Below are 19190 nucleotides of genomic sequence, written 5' to 3' on the forward strand. Positions count from 1 at the left end.
AGTGGGAAATTAGATATCCTATATTGTTATTTTGCATTTATACATATGCCTATCAAATGTTATCTGGAATTAAACCTATAAACAATAGGTTAACCTAAAAATAAAAATAAATAAATGCTAAAAATGTACACACCTAAAGGTCATCAAATATATGAGAGACTTCAATTTTTAATTGCTTAAAGTGCTACTAGCATTTTTGGAGAGTCAAAAACATACAGGGAAAACATAATTAATACCCGTGGCTCTAATAAATTACAAGTCTTATAAAGCCAAAAATGTACCCCCTGAACATTGTTTATTTAATATTACATAACCAATAATACACAACACAAATGGCAGGATGGATTCACAACATGTCTTCCAGTCATACGTTTATGCATATGTGTGGGTCCGCAATAGTCACATCGCAAGATATGCAATGTTGTGCTGGGATTAGATGATCAAGAACAACAGGTCAAAACACGTGGGATTTGTGGAGACTGTGCAAAATTTAAGCATATTAGAGTAAAAGTTGATTATCTGCATGTGTTTTTAAATCATTTTAACAGAAGCATAGGGAAGTTAAAAAAGTTAAAATTCATTTTATTAAAAAATTTATATGATGAAGACTATGCATTGTTAATTTACATTTGATTTTTCAATTTCTGTACCCGAGTACTGTTAGACCACCAGTGAACTATAAATCACTGTTTAGTTTACTTTAATATTTGCTCCATTGTGTTTATTTTTGACTGTATTTGGTTAATTATATGTATATAATAAATTACATAAAAATATATTTATATTTCACTCCCCTATCATCCCAATCAATCTAAAGTCTTTGCAAAAAGAGTTATTCAAGTCATCTGGTGAAACTATATTGTAATATACTATATATCGCGGAAAAAATATATTTTGCAATCTTAAATTTTTCCAATATCGTGCAGCCATAACTCACACTCAAGTGGTTCTACACTTTTATGTATTTCTTCTGTTAAATACAAAACAAGATATGCTAAAGAATGTTGGAAACCAGCAGCCATTGACATCCGTATAGCGACATAGCATACTCTGTAAAATATCTTCTTTTGTATTCAACTATTTAAATGCTCTTCTGAAGAAAAAAAAAATCACCTTATCTTTGATGACCGTAAGTGTTTAATATTCTTATCATTGGCAGGTAGGGCTGCACTATATATCGTTTCAGCATCAATATCGCAATGTGCACATCCGCAATAGGCACATTACAAGATATGCAATGTACAGTCTGAATTATAGTTGAGCAAGAGCTACAGAATTCTATTTAATTACTGTATTTATTTATGCAAAAAAAATGTGATTCTCATTTCTAGTCCAAATATCTACATTTCAAAGTAAAAACAAGTTTATTTGGCTTATCCCACTGGCAGATAATTTAGCTTGTTTAAAGGAAAAATTCTTAAGTTTGTCCTATTTCTTCTGAAGTTGAAAACAAAACAACATTTTTAGAAGATTAGGAGATTTTCTGGATATGTGGACAAGAAACGAGATAAAGCAAAGTAAATAAGTATATTTTGCATTGTGATTATTCAATTTCTGTACCTGAATACGGCTGGGCTGCCCAGAAGACGGTCAAATAGAGTCATTCATGGTATTTTGTAAAACTTTATTCATATCACAATATATTTTGCAGAAAAATCAAATATCACAATGTCAGATTTTTCCAACATCCTGCAGCCCTATTAGCAGGGTCTTAAAAAACGCATAATGTATGCATTCATAAATTAACCATGTAGTAAAAGTGCAGCAACCAAAATATTGATTGTTTACATGTACCTAGGTTTTACTAAATATCTATGTTTGGTGTTAAAAAGCACAAATAGTGTGTTTTTTTAACAGCAACAACCATTTTTACAAGTAAAACCATTCTTTTTAGTCAAGGAGCAAAAAATTTAATTAAATCCTTTTTGTGGCACCCTTATAATCTTAGCTTATTTCCTGTTTGATTAAAGTGATGGCGAATACCGTGTTATTTTAGTAGCACTAACAGTGATTATAGTTCACATTCACCGTGCAGCTGCTCCAAAATGTCCGCACACAGCGCATGAAATGGCCAAATTTAATAGACTACTGTACTGTAAGTAGCCTAACTCAAGTTCCATTACGCTGTTTATACACGCAGTTTACTGTGTATTACAGGACGTCATTGTTTTGCACAGGTTCTTCCGATTCATAATGGAAAGTATGTGTTGCTGTTTGCGCAGTGTACACTCTTTATATACGTATATACAGATATTGCAACCATCCACTCCCGTTCAGAACCCAGCAGCCACCACGTGATGTTTTCGCAAGCTGTATCTGTTGTTAATAGAGCAAACGCTCAAAACAACCATAAAACATTCCTGCTGGGGCAAGTTTTTATGAATGGCATTTTTCCTTCCTCGACTTTCCCCCTTTTTGTGAATGAAAAACAACTGGAAACGTACTAGGGAAAACCCTTGGGATTCTCAAGCGGCGATTGGCTAAAAGAACGCCAGCTCCGCCCTCGGTTGCTAAACCTCGATTGTGATTGGCTGCAAAGAGCAGAGAGGTTTCATTCATAATGAAGGACAAAGAGAAGAAACTTGAGCTATTGAAAGAGAAAATCCACCAATCAAAGTCCTCCAAACTAAGCGAACATCCAACAGCAATAAGAGCAAGCTAAAGTCAGGAGTATAGTTTAAGAAAAGTGCTTATTATTATTTCATTAACCAACCTCTTGTCCACGCATAGCCCTACACACAAACAATCCAAACCAAAATAACAACATGCTTGAAATGGTATTAAACTTAAGCTAAAATTGAAGTGTTAAAGCAGACATATTTAAATTTATCATGACTAAACTAATACAAAAATAAATGTAGGTTATAATACTTTGTATAATATTTATAAAAAAAACTTCAATATAATACATAACAACAATATCGCGTTTTATTGGCTAAAAGAACAGTGACCCTTTCACTAAACCACCATAATCTTATAGCGAACGTGGCATATACATCAGCTAGTTGTCATTCTCCGCAAAATCCTGAGTAAACTCCCAGGACAATAGCTTCTTGGCACAAATGAAGCAAAGAAGAGGTCTCGAGCTGTCCAAACAGTGATTTAGCAGAGCCTAGAGTGTGTGTGTTTATACGCACGCTGGTGGTTTTTTTGTGAATGGAGCTCATTACGTATGCAGCCTTCTCGCGCTCCATTCACAAACTACCGCTGCTGCTGCTGCCTCTGTCCGTCTTCCTTCCCCTCTCAGTCTGCGTGGAGCTCATTAAAACACAGCCTAAATGACCACAAACGGTTAAGGCATGGATTATAAGATGGATGGATATCTGGACCAGCAAGTGCCTTATACTTTAGCTAATGTGAGTATGGCTTTATTCACTTCAAAGCTTTGTTGCGCTTCACGCGGGGATGTTGTGCTGTTTCTCTGTCGTCGTTGCATGTGATTCGTTTTAAGCAAAAGCGCCGTTGCGATCAAAACTGTTTTCAGTTTGGGTCTGAGACAAAGTTAAACTTGCCTAGGAAATACTCTGTTTGTCTTTACGATGTACGCTGTGCTTACAAGGTAAACTTTAATCCTTTCTTTAAACGCAGTTCTGAAAATTGAGCTTGAAAGGAAATCAAAACTTCCCTTTTCGGGATGCTTGGATTGTCAGTATTTGCTGATGTAAAAGGCAATGCTCTGAAACCAGTTTTGATGGTGAATGGGCATCAGCTTATAATATATTTTAGTGAAAATAATTCGCAATGCACTGCATTTTTGTACCTTGTCATAGTGGATTGTAACAGTTACATTTTTAATGTTTATTTTACATGGTTGGGTTATTTAGAGTGAGTTTTAAAATAAAAATCAATCTTCATGATTCTAAAGTCTTCTTCATGAGTATGTATTTTCACTTACATAATGTAGTTTCTGTTTTGTAGAGGTCGCAAGGAAATGGGCCCCTAAATAGACTGTTGATGGCGACAAAAAGGAAATACATGGACGCAGAATTACCCCCTCAGGAATCTGAAGGTAAAATAACAAGCAAGTTTAGAAAATTGTATATTTTTATTTTACATTTACACTTGCTCAATAGTAGCTTAATATTGTCAGTTTTAGGTAAATTTTTTATGTGGACTGTTCCGCTATAATAACATGATTTAGCAAAAACAAACAACATGTAAGACCTATTTTTTTAATAAACAAATGAGCAAGAAAATTATTTTATATATATATATATATATATATATATATATATATATATATATATATATATATATATATATATATATATATATATATATAAGAATATGTCATCAAACTAATTATTTATTTTCCTTTTCAGACCTCTTTCAGGATTTAAGCCAACTTCAGGAGACCTGGCTCACCGAAGGTATGCCTCTATTTTAAGCATGTATTATGTGTCTTTATTGCAATAAATATGTCCCTCTAGCGGCAGTGGGAAAGGAAATATCACATGAAACATGCTATAGCAAGTGCGTATACTTGGTGAGAATTACAAAACAAAACATAAACAACAGAAAGACATTCAGACTGTGGTGGCCTATTTGCAGAGTAAGTCAAACAGCTGTTACAAATCATTCATGTTTTCAGTTTAGAGAGAATAAAAAAAATATTTTTAATAGCCGTGATAGTCCATACAGTAAGATTAATTTAGCCATGCATCAGCACAATTGTCATGTAAACTTATTGTTGCAAATGTGCTGCTTTTGTAAAGTGCACAGAAAAAAAAATTGCCTTGATTGCACAATGTTGCTGGTTACGTTTTATTCGGAAAGTCCTGACAATGGCTCTTAAAGCCAGTACACCCAGGCAAAGCAAACAAACAGCATCAAAGCTGGACAGACAGGAGGCAAATAGTTGAAATGAACCCTGCCAGAAACAATTTACTGTGTACATGTCAGAGTGTGGAGAACACAAAGGCTGCTCTCAATGAGACCGGGTGGCTGGATCCCCGCTGTTCTGAATGAATTATACATCTGTCCCATTCAAAACCCCTATGCAGATTTTACGATAACAATTACGAGGTGAAATAAATGCAGTTTTATAAAAAAAAAACATGTACAAATAATATACAACATTACTTTTGTTTATATTAGTGAAACTCTTGTATGATTTTATTTTATGCTTTATTATAAATTAAAACCGTCTTGCTGTAATTGCATGCACAGAATATGACATATGGCAAATGAAAGAAGCAAAATCTTGAAAAAAATAGCTAACAGTCTTACATTTAGGAATTAATTAATTAAAGAGATAATGCAATAATACTAGGGATGCTCCCATCAGGATTTGAGCCGATATCGAGTACCGATACTATGTCATGGTGATCGGCCGATACCAAGTACAGATTCTGATGCTCTGATGATCTTCTTCGACTTAACCCATAAACAAACACTTGTGATCAGTTTATGAGATCAGCCAGATATGAGAGTACCAATAGAGTCATAACATGTGATTATCGGCTGATACCAATCTCAGGTCGTTCGATTGGAGGATCCCTAAATAAAACTGTAAAAATATTTGCATTATGCATGTTTAATTTCTTAATGTATACATGAAAATCAATTGGATTGATTTGTCCTTCTTTCAAGTAGATCGACTCTTTAATTAAAGTTTTCCTCAAACTATTGTACAGCACCCATTCTTGTCTTAGGACAACTTTTTTGATCCCTTTTAAATATTGACTATATAAAAACAACATTTTTTTTACACCATTTTTTCTTTAAATATTAGGGCAGTTACTCTTGTCTGGGATCCCAGTCATAAGATAAATGCTCTTTATGGGCTTTTTAAAGTGCAACCAGAATAAGAGTTGTCTATAAACTGTCATGCTCATCTGCTATTACTATTAATCTTATTTTGCTTTTTTTTTTTTTGATCCCTTTCAAATGTTAACTATACAAAAACAACAAATATCAGGGCAGTTGCACCTGTCTGTCCCAGTCATAAGTTACAGTTGAAGTCAGAATTATACTAAACCCGTAAATCATAACCTGTTTATTTCTTCCGCAATTTCTGTTTAACGGAGAAAAGATTTTTTTCAACACATTTCAAAACATAATAGTTTTTATAACTGATTTATTTTATCTTTGCTACACTGGCAGTAAATAATATTTGACTAGATATTTTCAAGACACTTCTATACAGCTTAAAGTGACATTTAAAGGCTTAACTTAATTAGGTTAATTAGGCAGGTTAGGCTAATTAGGCAAGTTAGTGTATGCGGATGGTTTGTTCTGTAGACTATCGGAAAAACATATCTAGCTTAAAGGGGCTAATAGTTTTCACCTTGAAATAGTTAAAAAAATGTAAACTCCTTTTATTCTAGCCATCATAATGTGAAGATTTTCTTGCTCTGATAAACATCATTTGGGAAATATTTAAAAAAGAAAAAAACAATTAAATAGGGGATTTAATAATTCTGATTTCAACTGTATATTCTCTTTAGGGACTTTTTAAAGTGCAACTAGAATAAGAATTGTCAATCTGTGTCATGCTCATATGCTATTATTATGCAGCGTCAAACTGTGAACTTCACACATCAGTTAGGAAACAGAAGACGCAATGACCATAAACCAAAAACAATAGAGACCCGTCGTACAACAAGTACACAGAAATTTACCAGGTGGAGCAAAATGGAGTAATGTTGGCACTTTAACTGCTGCAGTTTGAACAGAGATTTTAGTATTTTTAGAGCAGCTTCGTTATTCTCACACAGTTGCTTTTTAAAGGTGGCCACATTGTTGCTGGTCTTAAACTTTTCTTTCTTCTGTTCTGTTTGGGAGGGATGGCTTATAATCAGGTGATAATGATGAGTAATTCACCATATTGTTGAAACAGACACCGCTGCAGGGATTTTACACTTTAAAGAGTAAGATAAAACATCGGCAATAGTTGTTAATAGAAAAGCTTGTCCAGTCATGTGAGTATTCTTTACATTTGAAGACAGACCTCCTGGCTCCTCCCAGGATCTGCCGAACTAAAAAAAAAAAAAAAAGTCATTCAGGTTCCCTCAAAGAGAAAAAAAAGGAAACATGTCTCCATGCCTGCGCAGACAAACTTTGGTCTTGTGCTGACTTGCATTTCAAAGCCCTTGACAAGATGTTCCTGGAAGCTCACTGACTTGAAACAAAACGCATACACAGACAGACACTCCCACAGATGTACACAGACACACACGTTCTGATGTGACCATGTATGCGTTCACACCCACACACACAAACCCACACACCAAATTAGGCTGATAGACATCAGGTTGGTCACAATCAGCCTTGAAGCTCTAAAAAGCTTGAGCGACTCGCATTAAGCCAATTTTGTGAAAAAATTGCATGTGCTTCTTTTAAAAAAAAAAAAAAAAAAAGTTGAAGCATGTTTGAATGATTTATTGCTTGATCTGGAGGGCCAAAGATTGGACTCATAAAAAACAGCCTTACTAATCCTCCTCGAGGCAGAAAAGAAGAAAACTTAAATGGCTCTAATATAATTACAGTATAGCAAGAGGATAAGAGCAGCATCTTTGAAATTAATGTAATTTCTTTGAGCATGCTCAAAAGGGCATCAGTACTGTTTCCGTCACACAGGAAGTGCCAGATTAATGTTAAAGAGATGGATTTAAATCTCCTAACATTCTGGTTTCTGTGTTTATGGTCGGCTGGCTGAAAAGAGAGCGGGAATACATCCAAGTAAAAAAAAAAAAAAAAAAAAAAAGAAGTTAAAAGCATTACTGTCGTACACAAGCACACATGACTAAGAGCTGTTGCACATCAGGAATAAAACAGAACAGTGGGCAAAGAGGAAGAATAGAAGTTTCTTTTGCTTGTGCAAAACACATTGAAAGTTTGTTGGTTTTTCCATTTAAAACCATGATAATTGTTTACCTGTACATGTACTATACATATTATTAATGTTGTTGTTAGTATTTTATTATTATAAGGTCTGCACTTTACATTTGCATCAAACTCAGGCTTGAAGGGTAATATTTTGTGATGCAGATAAGTTGTTTTGGAATTAGTCTAATTTAATTGTGCAATTAAGTTGAGAAAATAATCATATTTTGAAAAAAAATAGCAGACAAGAAATGGAAACACGCTGTTATAGTTTGGATCAGTACTGCTAAATTTGAGCTGCTTTATTCAAGGACAACTTAATGTGGCAGTTTCTGTTTAATATTTTATTCTAACATAATAACAGAGATTTGTCTGGCTGTATTGAGTGGCAGTCCTTGGAATTCTATTGCATTATTGAACCAGTCTGTGAATCTACAAATCCACAAAAACTGGACTCAGCAAAATTATATGTCATTATAAATACCTTTTATGGGACATTATTGATTGTTACTGTACATTATTATGCAATCGGTATAGGAGACATATCTATTGCTTGGGTCTGTAAATTGAAACCAGCAACCTTTTAAAGAACATTTGAGTTTTACAGAATCTATTCCTTTTTAATTTGTCCACAAACATCTAAGAAATTACTCACACACAAACTTTTCCTTCTCTAAAGCTTATTAAAATGTTAGAAACTGGACTCTTCTTCTACTTTCCCTAACACACTTATCTTCTCTATTCTTTCGCTTGCTCTCTTTCTCTCTTCAAACACTTATTGCATGACCTTAAAAGCCAGCGTTCAAAGACTTCAAAGCAGGTGATGAATTCCAGAACACTTCACCAAGCAGAGCTCATCAACATTGTCTGAGAATGTCCTTCAGTTTTTTCTTTCTTCAGTGTGCGCACAGGGAAAGACATTTAGTATTAACAGTACACTGCTACATTTAGTCTGAATTGAATCTCTTCTTATTCGGTTGAAATATGCTTACAATGTATAGGCGAGGTAATGGGCTACATTAGCTCGAAAGCCTGTAAATCCATCAGCAGGATTGAGCTAGAGTGTTGGTTGATTGGTAGGGGGGAGGATATCATATCTTGTGGTCTGACATTGATCACCCCTTATTATGTTAAAATATGGTCTGCCCCTTTTAGATTATAAACCAAAGAGATTTTTAATGCAACACATTTGGTAGAAATCAGCCATCTAAATTTGGTCCTTCAAATACCATTTGCTTAAAATTAGTTTATTAAAATTAAAAAAAATTTAATAAATTTATATGCATTTATGAATGTATTATAATTACAAAAAATAATTACTGCTTATGTGAAGTGTTTCTAATGCAGCGTCTATGGACTAAGAGTTAATGTGACGTTATTCTCTCCTCTGGCTGCTGTCATCAGTCTCACATAATTGTTCTCCTTTTTCTGAAAGTCTTGAGAACACCATCAAGCAGTTTTTCTTAGTTTAGCAAATAGGATTACAAATATATATATATATATATATATATATATATATATATATATATATATATATATATATATATATATATATATATATATATATATTTGTTATTCTCTGATTCACTGTGCTCTAAGTTTACCAAGCTATGACGCCTTTCGCTAACCCGGAAATGTGAAAAGGGTCTATATTTGTAGGTGTTATTAACTTTAAAAGATAGAGTTTATTTGGTTTATTTTTTTAAAGTATTAGTTCACCACAGAATTAAATCTCACCCTCTCCTTGTTTCACAAGGCTTTCTTCTTCAGAATACAAATTTGCCAATCATCAACAAACAAAAACAAAAGCTCAACCAGACTTGTTTGAGACCTGAGAACAAACCTCATTGGGACTTAATGAAGTTTAATCATTTCGTGTGACACAGGCTAGGTTTCCATCCATCTATTTTTATTCGCAATTTTAGAATATTGCATAATCAAATGCTTAATGGAAATGGCAAGATGCACATACATTTTGAGTAGGATAAACTTTTATCAGAGAAGATAAAATGTGTGTAAACTACGATGGGACAACATTGAAAGAACTAAATCCAGTATGTGCATTAAAAAAGTCATGTGATAACAGACATGAGCACTATGGGATGGCATTAATAGACCAACCAGTAGACCGACCACATTGTAAAACATCTGAAATGTTGTTTTGGTCATTGTAAAATAGTCAAAGTTTGACATCAAAGTGGTTTAGTATTATATCCCAGAACTGTCTTGAGTGGCTGCTGCCCTAGTTGGTTCTCACGCATAAAGCAACCATGTTTAATTATTTATAACCAAATCTGAATGCTGTAAAACAAACTTAAATCTGTTCATCTTATAGCGTGACGGTGTCTTTTCAGCAGACATGGATCAATCCAATAAGTTTATATGGGGTTATTTGTTAAATCTTTTAACAAAACTTTTGAGGTGGCAAGTGTTTTAGGCAAGGCAAGTTTATTTATATAGCACATTTCATACACATTTGTAATTCAAAGTGCTTTACATAAGCAGGAATAAAAGAGACAAGTATAAGAAAATTAAAACAGCATGGAATAAAAATGAATAAAATCAGACTAATGTGTTTAAAACATTTTAAGGGAATGAAAAAGAAAATGAAGACCTAATAGTGCGATCTGTCGGACGCAGCACAGTGCTCAGTCAGTAAAGGCACAGCTAAACAGATGTGTCTTCTGTCTTGATTTGAATATACCTAATGTTGGAGCACATATGATCATTTCTAGAAGCTGATTCCAGCAGCAGGGGGCATAGTAGCTAAAGGCGAATTTACCCTGGTTTGACTGAACTCTTGGAATTTCCAAAGATTTGAGTTATCTGTTTGTATTCAGTGAGCATATCTGCAATGTACTGAGGTCCTATGCCATTTAGTGATTTATAGACAAGTAATAATACTTTAAAATCTATTCTGAATGTAACTGAGAGTCAGTGCAAAGACCTGAGGACAGGTGTGATGTGCTCCGATTGTCTGGTTCTGGTCAGAGTCCTGGCAGCAGCATTCTGGATGAGCTGCAACTGTCTGACTGTCTTTTTGGGAAGGCCAGTAAGGAGTCTATTACAGTAATCCACCCTGCTGCTGATAAAAGCATGAACAAGTTCTCTAAGTCCTCTCTGAAAAAAAATCTAATTCTTGCAATGTTTTTGAGATGATAGTATGCTGATTTAGTTACTGCTTTGACATGACTACTGAGACTCGTATCGTAGGAGAATGGATTAGATTAAAATATCTCAGATTTGATTTACAGACATTTGCGTTCTAAAGATGAAGATTAATTGTTTTATAAAGATTAAATGTAAATATAATGTAACATTATATGAAAATATATACTAAATGTATATTTAGTTCTACTTTTAACACACTGTGAGACAAAACCAGCAATGATGTCCCATCAAAAATGCGAACATAAAAAATAAGCTGAGAGCAAATTTTGATACAAGAGTAATAATAGCCCATCTACTATTCATCTGATGGAATTCAGCAGTAATCAAGATATCTGCACACACACACACACACACACTCAGTGATGATATTGATCTGCTGCCTGCAGAAAAGTGCTGGCACATGGAAAAGTGGAGGTGAAGGTCACGAGCTGTCCAGAGGCAGTAACTCAGGTTTCACACAGATGATAAAGGGAGACACAGGCTAAGCTAATGGACAGCCCATCCCTTCTTCAAATCACAATATTCATTTAGGCTATGTGTGCTCAAGAAAAGTGACTTGGTTTGAAGTCATATTTAAAGTCTTATCACTAAGTCAACAAAAGCTTGACTTACAGAAGCAAATGATGAAATACAGGAAAACACAAATCCAGAATACTAGATAGATTGCCTTGTTGGGCCAGATAACAGCTTGCATCAACGCAAATCTTCTTTTGGCACTAAAAACAACTATCATGATTGATATGAAAAGGGATAGTGTTATTTCTTCATATGCATTTACAGAAGTTTCCCTTTCAGATAAAACTATTTTTAGATTGAATTAAATCAAGCGTGCGAAATGAATTAATAAAGTGCACAAGAGTCATTTTACTGGCATTTGCACTTTTTAACACTTAAAAATGTCTTATTATTTTGCGCAGTGGATTACCCATACCTGATTATCATTAGTTCTGCTGTTTGCTGTTTAATTTGTGTTAAATTATCCACTGCATTAGACATTTTGAAATTAGCTGCTGCATTTGTGTACTCTAATTTACTTACTGTTTACTCACTAGATCCCTTGCATTACTTTCCAACTATTTGAAAATGTATGGGACTACTCTTTTACAGTAATTTTACTGGTGTATTTGGGGTCAACATAAGACCCCAAATAGTTTTTATTATTATTTTTTTTATAAAATTGCATTTAAGAATAAGGTTGAGCTAAATAATAGCTTCTTAGTCATATATTCATTAACAAGAAACAGTGATTCTAGAATTGATACTAGTCAAAGATTATACTTTGTGATAAAGTCAATAATATCTAATTACAGGCTTTAGATTTGGTTAGATGCATTTCATAAAAGGATATAAATACATATATGCAAAAACCTATCAAATTAATGTAATATATATATATATATATATATATATATATATATATATATATATATATATATATATATATATATATATATATATATATATATATAATTTTTTTTATAATGCTTATTTTAACATGTTGGTGTTCTTTGCAGCTCAAGTTCCTGACAGCGATGAGCAGTTTGTTCCTGACTTTCACTCAGAGAACTGTAAGTACTGCATCTTTTTGATTAACGTCTGATAGATTACATTAATCATCTTGAAACCCGAGAGGCTGAGAGAGCTGACAAAAACAAAAAGAGATAAAGAAAGGGAAGTAGGTTTGTCCTCCAATTATTTGTCCAAAAAGTGAGTGATTGACAAACGGCTGGAGGCTGAGGCGTGGAGTTTTTTCAGACATACGGTCCTGTTCTCAGGCTCTGTGTAACAGAAAAATGCGATATATGACCTATCACACTTATTCTGACGCATTTGGATGTTCATGTTGAAGAGCACCTTCCATTTGCATGTGCCTGAAAGACTCAATTGAGTGGCGAAGGAAGCCGGTAAAAGATCATTCAGGAGTCAAGCACAAAGATTCCCTTTTTGCGTCCGTCAGAGGTGTAAATGGGAAAGCAAATTCCTGTACCACACAATGCAAAGGCCGCCTTTTCAACTGCTTGCCTCATTTTGTTGTGTCTCCTGTCAAAGCCTTTGTGTAAACACTTCCTCTTAACCCTTTTGTTTAAGCCATTCACAACACATTGGGTTGGGCCTTTACCACGTTGGCGAGTTTGTTATGGTGACAATTTTTTCGAGGGTTACAAAGTTCACACTATGAGTCATAGATCTTGTTTTTTTCAGTAACATGAACTGGGTCGTGGCTTGCTAAAAGACTCCGGGTAGACACAATCCCAGAACTCGTGTGTGCAAACAGTGCCAGTACCCCATTCTACATCTGACCTCTAATGACAGATGCTCCCCATAACATATTGTTCTTGTCTGTTGTGCAACAATAAGGGGGAGGAAGTGGAGATGAACTCTGGGGCAGGAAGGGGTCATGTCTACTTAACCCCATCAGGACATAACCAATCACCAAAGCTCTTTGCCATTGACAGGCTTTCCTAATACTCACAGAGGAGATGGGAGTTCAGGCTGACAGGCCTGTCACATTAGTTAAGTGGAGCAAAGCTTTGACTGACAGCAATACCCACCCTTTCATTTAGACGTAATGGAGTAATAACTCAAGAATTGGTTGCCATTTGAGGTCGCTCATTGAAAAAAAAAAACTTGAGATGACAAGGCAGCTATAAACATAAACATATTCCCCCACATTTGTGGTCTCTATGGTGTGGGTCAGTTTATACCACCAGCTAAGATCCAAACAGCGCCTCCTCTTTATTGCTGTGCTACATTTAAACTCACCAAGATTATCGTGACATTCAGGTGAGTCAGATGTTTTGCTAATTCGTGCCAGCATGTTACATTTCATAACTTTCTCTTGGCCTTTTCTTTATAAACACATCAGGGAAAACAAGATACAACCCAACACATAAGTGTTTTGGTTGTTTTGCCAGTCAAGTTGTTTCCCGTCTGGGCACGAGTGTAAGTCTGAGACTCCGGGACAGAGCGGAATGCCAGATTAAAGAAGTGGGGGAGGTGCTGGACATGCTGTTGTGCAACACCTGCACATCTGGCAAGTCTATCCCCATTCCTCTTGTTTTTCCACATTGAGAGTCTCCATTTGGTGTAACTGTGACCCTCCGCTTGTCATTATTAGCGATATAACTCAGCAATTTGTTCAGACTGTTTTTCACGGTGCATAAACTGTCACTGATATCTTGGGCTGTGAACATGGCTAGTTTGACTAGTTAGGGAATCATTGACATGTTAAATGCTTTCAAATCACCCCTCTGGACTTGAAAGTACACAATGCTGTTAAAAATAAGTGGCCAAAGGTAATGAATCAAAACAAAAGATCACAAAGCAAACTCAAAACTTCCCATAAACTAAAAAAAAGTAGATTTTGTCTTTTTATTTAAATGTATTTTGATTTCTGTTAACCTCAATATCACAAGATTTCAACCTGTTTTCTGTGAGGGAATAAATCCAAGTCTAATGATGAATTAAAACGTGTAATTTAATTCATATATATTTTATATTCTAAATATATATTTGTTTTTCTTAGATTAATATTTTATAGCTATTCAAATACAATATATCAGATCCATAAAATATAAGAAATATCTTTCTATTATTGATTAGTACAAGAAGAATTTTGTCCTGTTAGTAATGGCCTTCAAAGAACAGGATTCTTTCTTCCATTCATGAAAATGCTCAAGAGCAGAAGTGACTCCACCCTCATGGTTCCTTTTTCTGAATGGAGGTTTTAACCCCACCCCCATCCTGTTTCCCCTGCAACTGTACTGAAATGTGATAATTTAGGCAGCTTTTTCTCTCCCGTTCTCTCTGTCTCAACACTGAGTGTTCCAAGATGTGAGTTAATTCTGCAAATGCGGTGTTGCGAGAGCCATTGTTTTTGTGCCTTGTAGTAATTATATAGGAAGTTGTGGCTATAAATCCAATTCCAGAAAACAGAAGTTTACAGGAGGGAAAACAGAAAAAGTCAAGAGATGTGCAATGGGATTTACAATCTCAAGATTGTTTGTATTTTGTTGCCCTTCAGCAAGCTCTCTCAACGTGTCTGATATATATCACTGGACCGTACTGTCCTGTCGACCCCCCCCACCAACCAAACCCTCCTCAAACAAAATATACTTTCCAAAATACAGCTGCTATGCAACAAAGTCTGCAAAAACATCCTCAAGGGTGCCAAAAATGTACAGAGACCAGTCATTCTACCCCATAGAAGGGGCCAGGCTTTCCTCTTTCACTAAGTTTTTGCAGAGAAATGAGCCACACGCGTACACACACACAGACACACGCGCACATTTAAGCCCCACATTTTTTATGAATGGGCTGGTTGTGAGGGACTGGCTGAGGCAGCACATTAACAGAAAACGGAATCTCCATTCATGATTTGGACTGACTGAGAGCTGTGCTTAATGCAGCCTTTACAGAGATGTTGTTTTCTACCTCATTTATCTTTCTTTCTTTCTTTCTTTTTCTTTTCTTTCTTTCACAAATAGTACTTTTTCTTTAACTTTTTTCTTTTTCTCTGTTTTCCTTTGGCTATTCATTCTCCTTTGCTTATGCCTTCTAACAATTTACATGTATGTTACCATTATTCAATATTATTCTTATCAATTAATTAAAAAAGTCATTACATGTTATTGCTACTTTAACTTATTGCCATAGTTATTGAAGTTAACCATGTTTCAACTTAATTTTAATACATTGTAAGTACACCAATAACAAATCTATCTTTAAAATTCATATTATTAATAGGAAGCTATACAATGTGCTATACAATGAGTATGCACATTAGATAAGTCAGCACTGAAGCCAAATCTGGAGCTTATCTAACAAAATAACTTACGGTCCAAAAACTAGTACACCCAAATTTATATGGCATAGAAAAATATTAAATACAAATTTTAAAAAGAGGGAAAATTAAGACTCGCAAAAAAAATAAAATAAAATAACAATAATAATAATAATAGTTTAGTTTTTGTAGATTGTATTTTGTAATTTTTGGAATATTTAGCTTGAATTTAATCGTATGATCTTTTAATTTGTAAATAGGTTTGGCGAATTACATATTAATTGAATTAAATATGTCTGTTTAATAAATCTGTTTTGTTTAAATGGACCAAAATACATTGCCTATATTCAGTGAGAAATAAATAAAAAGATTCATTTTTAAAATGGGGTGTACTGAATTATGCTAAGCACTGTACATAACAGATTCAGTTTGATGTTTTAAGCATGTTTGATGCATTTTAGGTTAAAATTATTTGTAATGTTAACTTGAATCAACTTAAAAAATTTAAGAACAACTATTTACCAACCCATATATATTTTACATTTTTTAAAAAAAAAAAGTTAATTTCAATAGTACATTTTATTAAAAATGTTACTATAATGATGTATTTTTAACCAAGATTAAGACAATATTTTAATAGGATTTAAAAATTTCATATAAATTATAACATGACATAAACAATATTATTGCATTTAGTTTTACCATTCTTTGTTCTGAAGTTACAAGTCCTAAACCTTCATAAGGAGAATGTTTTTCAACACCGGCCGGTTGCGATGTTTCTAAAATGATGTTTTAGGATGTTTTTGTAGGTGGATAAATGCCAGACTGTATACCTGCCAGTAAACAGCAGCTCAGACGCTTATGTAAAACATGAATTGCCTGTTGCCCGTTCTGCTGTTGGAACAAGTTAGAACAACCACTTCACAGGCTGGGGTAGCAGCCGAGACTCTGAATGGACGGCAGTGTGTATTTTACTGCATCTGTGAGGATAGAAACAGCGGGGCAAACACGCTAAACCAAGCCAGGAAATTGTCTTTTCTTCCTCCTCTCAAAGAGGGTCTCTTTTTCTCTCCTCTCCTGCTGATAGAAAAGTAATGGAGACTATCATAGAACATATGTAACATAACACATACACACATCAGAGACTTCTTGACAGCGTTTGGAGACACAGAGTCTTCTCCAGATAAATAGTGCAAGTCATCGCTGGTCTAAATCACTTAGCTCAGTCTATCGTTTCAGCATAATCTCAGCCCATTTCTGCTGAAACACAACAGGCAGAGTCTCGTATCGAAAAAGCAATGATGGATCCATTGATCCAGGGTGATCTCAGGAGTAGATCAGGCACCTCAAGGAAAAAAGCTTGAGTGTTTTCCCTATCTCCCCCTGTATAATTAAGATATCAGCCCAGATGGGACTCGGTGAGACAAGTCTCTGTAGAAATGTATTTCTCACCGGCTTGACAGAAAGTCAATGAGCAGGTGTTATCTCCCTCAGAGATAAAAACGTCTCTCTCTACACGTCTCCATTCCCTACAGTAGAGTTCATTATATAATTTCTGCAATGAGCAGAAAATCAATATGTGCATTAAACATTAAGAGTGGACTGTGATCTGTTGAGAGCTGATGAATGTGAGGTTGAGAGTTTGATTACTCTTTCCACATGAACAAGCGTATAAAACACTATCATGTTGCCATGGATGACATCATTGTATTAGGTTTACAGATTGTGGTCATCCACCTTTCGCATTTTCACTTTCGCCTATATATGTTTATCTTTTGGGAATGATAAAATATAGTTTGATTCATCTTTGGGCGCGGTGGGTAGCACTGTCGTCTCACACCAAAAAGGTCGCTGGTTCGGTTTCCCCCACAAGTCCCAAGACATGCGTTCCATGCGACATTCACATGTGTGTGAAAGAGAGTGTATGGGTGTTTCCCAGTAATGAGTTGTAGCTGGACAGTAACCCGCTGCATAAAACATGCTGGATAAGTTGGTGGTTCTGTTGTGGAGCTGATTAATATAGGGACTAAAGCGTGGTTTATACTTGACGTGTTCGTTTGAGTGCGTGCGGCGAATGTGACGTCATTGCGGTGTTTGCGTAGGTTTGCTTTGGATGTGCGTGACTTCGGCTGGCAGAGCGCATTTAATTTTTTGAGACTTGAGCAAACGGTTTGCCAGGCACTCTGTATCATTTAAGCTAAAAAAATTGACCATTGTATTCCATAGTGGGAAAGGAGGAAAGTTTTTGGAAAAGCTTGGAAAAACCTGAGGGATAAGTTTGTTAAAGCCGAAACAAATTATTTAATTACAGAAAAATGTTTTTCACCTTTCATTTTGAAATTAAAATATTCAAATAGTTACAAAACCACAATTAAGGAACAAATGATTTTTTTGATAACTGAAAAAGAATTGTAGGCTAAATTGTCCGTAGTGTATGAGTGTGTATGGATGTTTCCCAGAGATGGGTTGTGGCTGGAAGGGCATCCGCTGTGTAAAAACATGTGCTTGATAAATTGCGCTCATGAATTCATTCCGCTGTGCTGGCCCCAGATTAATAAAGGGACTAATCAGAAAAGAAAATGAATAAATAAAAATAACTAGTTTTAAAATCTTGATTGATATTAATAATATGACATGCTTATGGAAACTTTCTACTTCTATGGTTATCCATCTGATTTTATGGTGGATTTCTTTTGACTGCCCCCTGTCGTTTCAAATAATAAACACTGAATTAACAAATTATTATATTAACAAATACATATTAACAAATAAAATTAATGAATGAATGATTCATCTTTGAAAGATGGATTATGCATTTCTTACATTGGCAAAGCATGTCATGGGGTTTCATTAGAAAAAAATGCAGTTTTAGAGGGAAGCGATACTGTGTGATTCACAGAAACGTGTCAGATGCCATTCATTTCTCTTCCACACCCAATCACAATGTGACATTTACCTCACGAAAACACTTAAATGCGTTAAGCATCAAAAAGCTGTGTTTTCAAACAACACACTGCTGAGAGCTCAGAAATGTAGCTTCGCACGAGACTGTCTGGACGTTTCCACTTATCTTGTCATTCAAGTTTGTCAACAGTTTTTGAACTACTGTCTGAAACTCAAAGGGGAAGTCGCTGACACTCAGAAGCGACAGTCAAGCCCAAATGAGCAGACAACCATTTTTATGGAAAACCCCAGAACTTCCTTTTTTTGTTTGCCCTTTTTCATTCTGCTCGAGTTGACATGGACGCCACATGTTGGCCATGTGTTGCTGTAGTGTGCTATGACAACATTGTTTCTGCAAAACCTCTGGCTGAAAGGCCGATCATTTTAATACTCAAATGAGAGAAAAAAAGTGCATATCTTCATTTCTACTTAAACCACAAAAGCCACTAAAGAAGCAGTTCAAAAA

At 35.0% G+C, this 19190-nt stretch overlaps 1 protein-coding gene across 4 annotated transcripts in view; it reads left to right on the forward strand.

Annotated features, from left to right (window-relative positions):
* The first annotated feature begins 3192 nt into the window (after positions 1–3192).
* The window catches only part of etv4 (ETS variant transcription factor 4), a 32791-nt gene continuing 16793 nt past the window's right edge, over positions 3193–19190 (forward strand). For 2 of the 4 annotated variants that reach the window (NM_131425.2, XM_009306586.5), the window contains 4 exon segments: positions 3193–3356; positions 3919–4009; positions 4323–4370; positions 12513–12566. In NM_131425.2, the coding sequence (NP_571500.2) occupies positions 3300–3356; positions 3919–4009; positions 4323–4370; positions 12513–12566 (250 nt within the window). In that variant the 5' untranslated portion in view covers positions 3193–3299. 4 annotated transcript variants of the gene reach the window in all.

The sequence above is a fragment of the Danio rerio genome, chromosome 12, assembly GCF_049306965.1.
Source record: "Danio rerio strain Tuebingen ecotype United States chromosome 12, GRCz12tu, whole genome shotgun sequence".
Classification (NCBI taxonomy): Eukaryota; Metazoa; Chordata; class Actinopteri; order Cypriniformes; family Danionidae; genus Danio; species Danio rerio.